The 11,505-nt window shown below is 33.0% G+C and overlaps 1 protein-coding gene across 1 annotated transcript; it reads left to right on the forward strand.

Moving 5' to 3' along the window:
- The first annotated feature begins 2,303 nt into the window (after window positions 1–2,303).
- Window positions 2,304–6,201, forward strand: LOC105794187 (calcium-dependent protein kinase 8). Its single transcript, XM_012623239.2, has 9 exons — window positions 2,304–2,675; window positions 3,050–3,619; window positions 4,098–4,221; window positions 4,306–4,449; window positions 4,689–4,841; window positions 4,932–5,047; window positions 5,127–5,294; window positions 5,408–5,638; window positions 5,728–6,201. Exons 2-9 carry the CDS (start codon window positions 3,101–3,103, stop codon window positions 5,860–5,862), a joined length of 1,590 nt encoding a protein of 529 aa, XP_012478693.1. The 5' UTR covers window positions 2,304–2,675; window positions 3,050–3,100; the 3' UTR covers window positions 5,863–6,201.
- Window positions 6,202–11,505: the final 5,304 nt, after the last annotated feature.

Raw genomic sequence — 11,505 nt, forward strand, 5'->3', positions numbered from 1 at the left:
CCATTCACGGGTTAAAAATTTCTATTTAAAATCTTTTCAAATTTTCGACATCAAGACATGAAATAATCAAATTTGGTACCGATTTTTGGGCGTCACGAGGGTGCTAACCCTTCCTCGTATGAATCTTGACTCCGAACCTGTTTTCTCAAATTTTGCGACTGTAATTATTTTTTGGTGAGCCGATCACACCTTAATAAAGGATCGGTGGCGACTCCAATTTTTATTTTTAAAGTCGATAACTTATTTTTGTTTTAAAAAAATGGTTTCGACAAATAAATTTTAAAATACAATGAATCAACATTGAGCGATTTCGCTCAGCGCACCAGTTTTGGTTTTTTTTCATGCGCAAATCCGAGGCAGTGACAAGGAAGTCCGTGGCAGCAACCAAATAAAGCTTTCACACTCGCAATTGTAATTACTTTTACAAAATTAAACTTTTAAAGGGCATGCACCTAGGATCACTGTTGCTACTTTTGTCTTTATTTGCTATGGTTGATACATTCATTGTGCCACACTGGCTTGATGATTAATTTATTTACTAATTGGGTTCATGGTATTAGATGGCGTTGATTGAATATTATTATTTGTTCAATAGCTTAGCGTGATAAATTTTGTGTAAATTGACATTTAAGCTCAGGGTAATAATTTTATGCACTTAAGTTGACAATTGAAATGTGTTAACAAAACGTTAGCAGCACTAGTAAATTTTCTGGATGAATTGTTGAATCTTATATGTTTATTTTAGGCTTTGTTTGACAGATTTTACTTATATGAGCAACTTTTTTTACTAAATAAATGTTAAGCATTTCTAACACACTTATATAGGATGGTTGATATGATACAATTATGTTGGAAATGGCTTAATTGCAATTTGAGCATGTAATTATTTGTATGATTGAATGATTGGGTCATCCTAGGGATTGAAGTAGCTTCATGTCCAAATTAAACTTTTGGATTAGATATGAGGTGTTACATTAATTGTATAAATTAATAATGATTAAGAGTCATCACATATCGACCCTTGTAAATGTTTTCAGAAATTACTAAGGTATAAATTGTTCTCATAGTTTATTTTATGGGGTGCTAGTAGTGTACGGGAGTATCGTATTATTGTGATTTACATTGAGGGGATCGGTTGTATAAGTCGCATGTTGCACGCATTATAATATCGTTAAACATATTTTAATATGTAGTTACATGGGCTAAAGTTTAGAAATTTTAAAAAAGTTAAAAAGTGAAAATCAAGAGTGATTAATGAAGAGAAGCGTAATTTATTTTTGTTAAAGTTAATTTTGAGTGGTGTTGTTGTGTATGTTGACTAATTTAAATGCTTGAAATTGAGTGTTATTATAAAGTACTCTAGACATTGGTAGAATACTACTGAGTTCAGCTCTTGATTTTATTGTTTCATGCGTAGATTATAAGAAGGGAGGAGTGAAAATTCATAGACAAACATCAATTTGAACTTTCGTAAGGACTTATCACTTAAAGTTTAGATATCAGCAATTTAAACTTCGACTTTTAAATCGGTTGCTATGATGTTGGTAAATTTGGGTAGTTGATTGCTATTAAAAATAGATTTTTTGGCCTTGATTTGTTAAAGAAATTTATGCCGTGAGTTTTAATGCTACAACTTTTAATTTACCAGCAACACTAAATTTTGATTTACCTGTTGTAACTTGTCTTTCTAGTATAAATTGAACGTGTGGTATATTTTTATGCTTGTATGGTTGAAACATTTTAATCTGAAGTTGAGTTTTAGTACCTCAAGTCGACCTCTCCATGTCAATGAATCAGTACTCCAAAACATCACTGCGGAAAAAACCATTTGTGTTCTTTGTTGAACTTTACATAATAGAATATATATACGTTGCGCATTGTATTTTTATATTAGTTATTTAAATATATGATATTTGACAATTATTTTCGTCAATTTATTGGTAAGTTAGAGACATTCTAGATGAGGAGACAACGGCCGTAAGTTACAAGCAAACAAGGTATTGGATGTCAAACTTGAAAAAAAGCGCAACCAACTTGAAAAGAAAAAGGATGTCAAACTTTGACTAAACTTTTGACCTCATATTTTGAAATAATTTATTATCTACATCTTATTACCAAAGGTTAATTTTTGTTTATGGACTCCAAGAGAGCACTGTTAATATTTAATAATAATAATAATAATAATAGTAAAATAAATAAAAGAATATTTTAAAAAAATAAAAGGGAAAGTATCAAAAATAGAAAGGCAATTGAGTTTTAAAAATGATGACATTTTATTTTGAGGTTTGTTTAGGTATTTTTGGAAGTAAATAACTATAAGAAAAAAAAAAGACAACAGAGATATTCCTCTGTCTGTTTCTTGTTCAATCGTTGAATTCAAGAGACTAAAAAAAGAAAAAAAGAAAAGAAAAGCTTGGATTTTTAATTTCTCAGGGAGGAAGAAGAAGAAAGAAGAAAGAAGAGAGAGGTTGCAGAGAGGAAGTCTTCGCAAGGAGAGAGCTTTGACTCTCCTTCTTCTCTCTCCCTCTTTCTCATTGTTTCTTTTTATATCATTTCATTTCTCACACATTGAATCACATTTCAGCTGAAAATTTACAAAACCCTTTTCATTTGTCTCAACATTCTTTAACATTTTTCATTGCCACGAGATTCTGGGGTTTTTTTTTTTTTTGAAGGTGAGTAAGTTAAATTTCCTCCTTTTATTTTAAAACAATTTTCTTCTCTTTGTTTAATGTGGTTCATTTTTTAGGCAGATTATCTTTTTCTCCGCCTCTCTTGTTGAGAGGGTTTTTTGTAGAGATTTTCTTTTTGGTTCTCTCTGTGAAATACTTTCAACTTCAAATCTTCCAACTTTCTTGGAAGTTCCTCTCCTTTTTCTTTTCTTTCCATTTTTGGTGTCTTTAATTTGTATTTTTGCCCAAAACAGAGACATATATTTAAAGTTGTTTAATGTTATGGATTTGCGAGTTTAATTTTGGCTTATTGATGTATGGTTACCTCATAAGTTTTTATATATTTATATGTTTTGGTTATGGGGATGAAATTCCAGGCAACTTGGATCAGAGCGAGTTGTTGGCTGTTTAACGTTGTGTTTTGATTCATGGGAAATTGCTGTGCTACCACCGGTCCTCTAGTGGATACTAATAGTAATAAAAAAAAGGGGAAAAAGAACAAAGCTATTCCATATTCTGCGGATGAATATGGTGTCACCCATGGATCTACTACGTTCAAGCTAAAGGTTTTAAACGAACTCACTGGCCGTGACATTTCAGCTCAATATGATCTAGGCCGTGAGATGGGTCGTGGCGAATTCGGTGTAACATATTTGTGTACTGATCCCAACTCAAGTGAAAAATTTGCTTGTAAATCCATATCCAAGAAGAAACTTAGGACTGCAGTGGATATCGAGGATGTGAGGAGGGAAGTACAGATAATGAAGCACTTGCCTAAGCATCCTAATGTGGTTACATTGAAGGATACTTTTGAGGATGATGATGCTGTGCACATTGTAATGGAATTGTGCGAGGGAGGGGAGTTGTTTGATAGGATTGTTGCAAGGGGACACTACACTGAACGAGCAGCTGCTGGGGTCATGAAGACCATTGTCGAAGTTGTTCAGGTCGAATTCTGAATTATTTTTCTGTTTCTGAATTGATATATAGTCTTGCACTTCATATTTTAGTCTAACAGTGTAGTTATGCATCATATGTTTGTTAAAACTACGGTTTTAGCATTACAGAAGCCCCGGTTACATTCTTGCAGTTCTGCTTTGAATTACATTTGGTAGTGATGAATGAATAGATTTTCTGATTGCTAGGTTGAATTTTTGTTGGTTTGGTATATAATCTTCCTTTGTGAATGTTCTTGTTTGCACCTACTAATCAACTCGTCTGGCCAATGTTAGCCATTCCTGTTGATTGCTTATCTTCATTTCCGCATAACCTCATGGTAGGTAATAAAGTAATAAGGATGCTTTCAGGGCTCCAAAGTTGCTGTTGATAAAAAGTGAACTCTTTGAATGCAGTTGCTCTCTATCTGGATGATAGTGTTTTTTATGTCAGATGAAGATAAATAACTTGGTCACAAACTTGTTGCAGATGTGTCATAAACATGGAGTCATGCATCGAGATCTGAAACCAGAAAATTTTCTATTTGCAAACAAGAAGGAAGCTTCCCCCTTGAAGGCAATTGATTTTGGGTTGTCAGTCTTCTTTAAACCTGGTATCGCACATCAGCTGTTGGGTTGCTTTAGCATCTCCTTTTCTATATTGTGCACTAACATTGCAAGAATGCTCTTTGTAACAGGTGAACGGTTCAATGAGATTGTGGGAAGTCCATATTATATGGCTCCAGAGGTTCTTAAACGTAATTATGGCCCTGAGGTTGATGTTTGGAGTGCCGGAGTTATCCTTTATATTTTAATTTGTGGTGTCCCACCATTCTGGGCAGGTTGGTCTTTTAATCTTTGAGGACTTTTTCTTTGTTCATTTGGCTTGATGGATAATTGTATCCTCTTTCAAAGCCTGTTGGCAAAGATAAGGTGAAGAAAAAAAATGTGCTGTTTCTTTTAAAATGCTTAAATATTATGTGATCAAGAGGTTCATACGTGTTTTTGCATACATTTGCCCTAATCTATTCTCGTGCTTTTAGAAAACTAGATATAAATAAAATTATTGTATTTTATATAGAGACTGAGCAGGGAGTGGCGGAGGCAATTATTCGCTCTGTTATTGACTTCAAGAGGGACCCATGGCCTAAGGTTTCTGACAATGCAAAGGACCTTGTAAGGAAGATGCTTAATCCTGATCCAAAGAAACGGCTTACTGCTCAGGAAGTGCTCGGTAACCTTTTAGGCACCTTCCTTGCGTGTTTTATTTACATTGATATCTTTTGACTTTATACAAATAAATCATCTGAACTTGTTTGTGCAGAACATCCGTGGTTACAACACGCCAAGAAAGCTCCCAATGTACCATTGGGTGAGACTGTGAAAGCTAGGCTTAAACAATTTTCAGTAATGAACAAGCTTAAGAAGAGAGCTCTAAGGGTAATAATTTAATCATCTCCTAGTAACTGGCTGTACGTGTCTCTAGTCTTAACCTTTGGAGTTTTTCTTGATTTGCCAGGTGATTGCTGAGCATTTGTCTGTGGAGGAAGTAGCTGATATAAAAGAGACATTTGACATGATGGATACCAAACAACGAGGCAAAATAACCCTCGAGGAGCTCAAGGCAGGATTGCAAAAGCTTGGCCAGCAGATTCCTGATGCAGATTTGCAGATCCTAGTGGGAGCTGTAAGATTATTTGTGCTTAACCAGAAAATTTTAAATTTTTTGTCTCGTCAGTTAATCAGAAGTAATGCAACTGGTACATTTGAACTTCACCCATATTATGTTGGTTTTAACAGGCTGGTGGTGATGGTGATGGGACTCTGAATTATGGAGAGTTTGTAGCAGTTTCAGTTCACCTCAGGAAAATGGCGAATGATGAACACTTACATAAAGCTTTTGTCTTCTTGGATCTAAATAAAAGTGGGTATTTAGAGAAAGAAGATTTGCGAGATGCCTTAAATGATGAAGTTGACCCCTGTAGTGAAGAAGTTATCAATGCCATTATGCATGATGTGGACACTAACAAGGTGAATGAATCCTGCTGTAATGCGTAGTATTAGACCAGGCATTTCTTTTTCTACAAGTATCGTTAAAAGCTTTTACATTTGAATTGCAGGACGGGCGCATAAGTTATGAGGAGTTTGCTGCAATGATGAAAGCCGGTACCGATTGGAGAAAAGCATCAAGACAATATTCACGAGAAAGATTTAACAGTCTAAGCATGAAGTTGATGCAGGTAGTGGCCACTTGAACAAAGGAACAAATGTTGGCATAGAAAGAGAAAAGAAAGGATTTTTGGTTGGTAAAATTGTTGTCATTTTTTTTTCTTTTGTGAAATTAAATTTGGGACGGAACATAAGTAGGGTTAGATTGATGTATGAATAGCCAAGATTTGTGATGAGTGAGTTGCAGAAGAGGAAGAAAATGAAGCGTTTTACAAGTGATGCTTAATGAATTAGGCTTTTATAATTGTAACAATCGACTTTTTTATTTCCTACGCCATTTTATTTTTAATTAATTTTTCTAATATTGTAAAATAAATTTTTTATTTGAATTATTCAATATAATTAAATTATATTAATTTGTTTAACCATTCATATATTATAATAGTAATTATTTGTTTTTATTAAGGATTATTTATTATTTGTTTTTTTTTATTAATGATTATATTTGATGCAGCTAATAACTCACAATTTCACGCCTCATCCATCAATAATATAAAATTTCTTTTGAAAGGATTAAAATAAATATTTTTAAATTTATTTAAATATAATTAAAATTGATTACATTGATTCAGGATTATCCAAATATTAGTAAAAAGATTTTTAGTTCCTTGTTCATTTAGAAAATGAGCAAATAAAGACAATTACTTACATAGTTAATAATTTTCAATTCACGACTAAGGTTTTGATGATTTCTTTTAGGTAATAAAATAATTCTCATCGACCAATCGAAATTTGACAAGTGGGTTTTTTATTTTAACATTTTATACTTTTTCCTTATCACCGCATAAGATAAATTGGATAGAAATTATTAGTAATTGTCTTTATTTGTTTACTTTCAAAATAGATAGAGATTAAATTATTCTTTTATAAGGACTAATTTGATTGATTTTAAAATTGAAAGGGACCTAAAAATTCTTTTTACCTGAAATATTCTATTTTCAACTTTTGCCATGGCCGGCCAAGATTTATTTGTCAACTTTTGATCGTGGTTTTGCATTGGAAATCAAATTTCCCATTTTTCCATCAAAATGGCAGATTCCATAATTTTGATAATCACAGAAAAGGGTTTCATACTTTGATACCAAAGCATCAGTTTATCTCAATTTTGCAGCTTCCTTTCATATTTTATTATTAACAAATTTCCAATTTACGTTAATAGGAAATGATGCCTTCAACTTTATCTCTACAGTGGCAAAAGAAGCCGATGGTTTCATTTCTTCCAAGATTTTCAATGGCTGGTTAATTTTTCTATTGTCGTACAGTGATCATGCTAATAATGTGACGAGTGCTATAAAATTTATTGAGAAATTCATGTTTAAGTTGTTTTCAATCATCAATTGTTCCAAGCTCAAGGTTAGTATACCAATTAAAGGTATTTCCTTTTAGTGACTTGAAAAATTGCTTCATCATGAGATCGTCATCAATTTCGACGCTATTACATGTCTCCACGAAATGAGCAAAATATTGGTGTGGATTCTTTTTTTCATCGAATTGTTGAAATTTTGGAGGTTGATAGCTTTCTAGCATTTTGAGATGATCAATCTTGTAGGAGTATGGCTTGGTATAGTTGTACGAAGGTAGAGTACACAATCAACGTGATCTTTGACAGCTTATTTGATTAGCTCTATGAGTTGATCGGCAGTGACAACTTCATTGATTATTAGTTGAGAATATTTGGCAACTTGCACATTAGATTGTTCACCAAGCTCCTCTAGTAGACTCTCAATGATATGGGTCTTTCACTAACATTAACATCTGGTGGCACCGTCCCTTCTGCGGGAGCGGGCACATTACTCTCTACTTCATCAGTGCCAACTCGTTCGGGATCCATAACTATAAAAGAAAACATTTTAAAATCGTCAAGAGTCGTCACACTATCAAAATATAAGTATGGCATGTATAGGTAGACTCTTATTCATACTGAGTATTCCGAGAACCGACTAAACCTGGCTCTGATACCAACAAAATGTAACACCCCTTGCCCGAGACCGTTGCCAGAGTCGAGCTCGAGGCATTACTTTACTTAACTTAAAAATTCAGGGCATAAAATTTTACTTTTGAAATTAATTTTACTATTCACAACAAAGCTGTCCACCTGCGCAGCAGTTACTAATTTAGTTATAACTCGAGCTACGAAATTTGAAATTTAAATCCGTAAATTTTCCCTGAAACTAGACTCATATGTATTCTTATAATAAAGTTTTCAGAATTTTTGGTTCAGCCAATTAGTACAGTTTATTAGTTAAAGTCTCCTCTGTTTCACCACTCGACTATCCTGACCTCTTGTCACTAAAAATAAGCTTTCTCATTTTAGGATTTTTCATATGGTGTTATCACTTGTTTCTACAGAAAATAGACTCAATAAGGAATCTATACATATAAACTAAAACTCATAACCATTTTTGTACAATTTTTAATGATTTTCTAAACTCATAACAGAGGACTCCAAAAACAGTTCTGACACTGTCTCACTAAAATTCACATATCTTAAAATATAAAATTCATTTTGCTACACCATTATTTTTCTATGAAATTAGACTCAATAAGATTTAATTCTATATATCATTAACCTTCTAATTCATTTTATACTATTCTAGGTGATTTTTCAAAGTCACGTCACTGTTGCTGCTTGAAATTTGTTTCTTTGCAAATTTTACTCTTTCATGATTTCTATGCATGATTTATCACCTAAACATTTGTAACAACAAACACCTTCATACTTAGCCATTTTAACAACCATTCATCATCAAATACTTACATATCATTCTTTAGCAAAATCATAAATACAAACATTCAAAATAACTAAGTCCCTATACATGCCATAACCCAAACATGGTTCATCATAAAATACCGAGTTGTTGTCGTTGATAGTGTGGACGATCTCCGACGTCTTTAAGTTCTCGAAAGTAGCTTTACAATACTATAAGAGAAAGAAAAACAAAAGAAGTAAGCATAAGCTTAGTAAGTTTACTAGCAAATAAATAACAACATTTAACACAAATAATTAAACTCAAATGTCAAGATCTCTAGTTTACTCTTTATTTAATCTCATTCTCGTTCTCTTGCTGGTTTACTTAGTTAACTCATGATCGTAACTTATTCTTCTCTTGCTGAAACATTGAGTATCAATTGATAATATAGTAAGTTCTTAACTCTTATAACTCATCTGAGCTTGCCATTTATGCTTTTAAATGAACTTTCATTAACATGATTCGTTTACTAGCCCGTTGAGCCACGTTGGAATAATAAGGATACTTGGGTCTTTTCTGATAATAACATGCCAAAGCCATGTCCTAGACATGGTCTTACATGAGATGTTCTCATATCGGTGCCCATGCCATGTCCCAGACATAGTCTTACGGGGGACCTCTCATCTCGGTGCCAATGCCATGTCCCAGACATAGTCTTACATGGGACCTCTTTACCCAAATGTCATGACATTTGTATCCGATACATTCCTCATGTTTCAACGGGTCTTTTTAACACCGATTCTCTGTCATCTCATACTTGAGTCAACATTAAATAAATTCATAAAATAAATGAAAATTTATGGAAAATAACAATATTAATAATTATTGAAATATTGTATTTATTTACCGTAAACTTACATCGGTACAAAATATAGCCAAATTCACCAACTTAGCCTTCAACTTTATTCTTTCCTTTGTCTAACCTCGAGTTTCGTTCTTCTTAATCTAAAATAGCAAATTTAACTCATTTGATACTCACATTTATCAAAACAGCCCTCGACTCTAACTTTGGCAAAATTACGATTTTTCCCCTAAACTTTTACATAATTACGCTTTTGCCTTAAAGTTTGGAAATTAAATTTCATCTCATATTCTTTTGTTATATAACATGCTGAACATTTTTCTCTTCTATGACAACATCAAATTCTCACTCTAACACTTACTTATGTACATTAGGGATTTTTACCGATTATGTCAACTTACTCGTTTTCGCTTAAAATCGGCTAGCAAAAGTTGTTTAACATAATTTCTAGCTTCATATTCTATCATAAAACATCAAAATAAACACTTTTCACCTATGGGTATTTTTCCAAATATAAACCCTAGGTTAAATTATTGCTAGAATAAGTAAATTAAGCTACCGGGATCTCAAAAACGTAAAGAGCATTAAAAACGGGGCTTGGGATCACTTACTATGGAGCTTGGAAGCTTGAAAACCCTAACTATGGCTTCTCCCCTTGCTAAATTCGGCCTAATGAAGAAGATGATCAAAAATTGACTTTTAATTTTGTTTTTAATTCATTTTAATAACTAAATAACTAAAATGCCCTTAATGAAAAACTTTGGAAACATGCCTAACCATGTCCATTTTTTTCCACCAACTTAATCAATGGTCTAATTATCATATAAAGACCTCAAATTTAAAATTTCATAACAATTGGACACCTCTAACATATAGAACTCAACTTTTTCACTTTTTACAATTTAGTCCTTTTAACTAAATTGAGTGCCCAAACGTCAAAAATTTTGAACAAAATTTTCACGAAATCTTTCCGTGAAATTGTAGGCCATAGAAATATAATAAAAATAAATTTTTCCTCATCAGATTTGTGGTCCCGAAACCACTATTCCGATAACCTCAAATTTGGGCCATTACACTCAATGTTGAATCTATTCATTGGCTGGCCTCTTCCTAGTAAGATCAAGAATCCTTTTTATTGTGAAGTCCATATGGCCATCCTTTTCTATGAGGCTTGCAAGGAGACTTTCCATCGTTTCCCACATGTTCTTCTAAGGATATGGTGTTAGTCGTCATGACATTCATCACTATGGAATTTGGCTTTGGGTTTGGGGGAGATGTTGGAATGGCATGATCACTTGATTGAATACCTTTCTTCTTGAATGATAATTAGTGAGATATACTTGATCCATGGGGAGAAACTTCTTCTGGGTAATGAGTTGGTGAAGAAGCATCATAAATTGGATTGTTAATTAGCATCAAAGAAGTCTATTTGAACAACTCCAAAAGAGTTTTTGTCTTTTGCCTAGTGCCATAAGGACGAGTAGGAACATTGGTGCTTGATGATTGATGGGTGTCGAATCTAACAAAAATAAATTCTTACGCCTAAACATTATGTAAACAATAGTACATGGAGTAAGGTCAATCTCACAAGGATTGGGATATCTAAAATTGTTGTCTGGTTTAACTAGGTTGTGTGCCTAGGCAATTTTGTACCCACGACGTGTGGTGATCTGTACAAAAATAAAAGGTTGGATTTAAATCTAATAAAGGTAAAAATAATTAAAATCAAAATAACAGTACAAATAAGCAGAAACAAAATTAAATTGAACAAACTTATGTGATAAAAACAAAATTAAATTGAACAAACTGATGTGATAAAATTCTAGCTCCAGACTCAATTTTTGCTTCGATTTCGAACCGATCCTTGATAACAAGTCTTCTCCTTCAATCAATAGGTTAGTTATAGTGATCGATCACACCTTAGACTACCAACCTATTGTTGGTAAAATCCCAGTTTGAAAACGGTTTTCTAGCATAACGAAAATTTAAAAATTTAAAAACCGACCTAGTTTGTGAAATTTATAGCAATAAACCCCAACCGAATTCATATTTGTGTTTTCGGCTTAGCAAACATTTGATGTTCCTGACTTTCAACCAAACGATCTTCTCTACTATTC

The sequence above is a fragment of the Gossypium raimondii genome, chromosome 7, assembly GCF_025698545.1.
Source record: "Gossypium raimondii isolate GPD5lz chromosome 7, ASM2569854v1, whole genome shotgun sequence".
NCBI classification, from domain to species: domain Eukaryota; kingdom Viridiplantae; phylum Streptophyta; class Magnoliopsida; order Malvales; family Malvaceae; genus Gossypium; species Gossypium raimondii.

Excerpts from the sequence above, each read along its gene's own strand:
- LOC105794187 (XM_012623239.2), top strand. The coding sequence starts at position 3,101 with ATGGGAAATTGCTGTGCTACCACCGGTCCTCTAGTGGATACTAATAGT. Across the intron at positions 4,842-4,931 it reads TACTGCTCAGGAAGTGCTCG|AACATCCGTGGTTACAACAC; the intron begins GTAACCTTTTAG and ends TTGTTTGTGCAG. Across the intron at positions 5,639-5,727 it reads ATGATGTGGACACTAACAAG|GACGGGCGCATAAGTTATGA; the intron begins GTGAATGAATCC and ends TTTGAATTGCAG.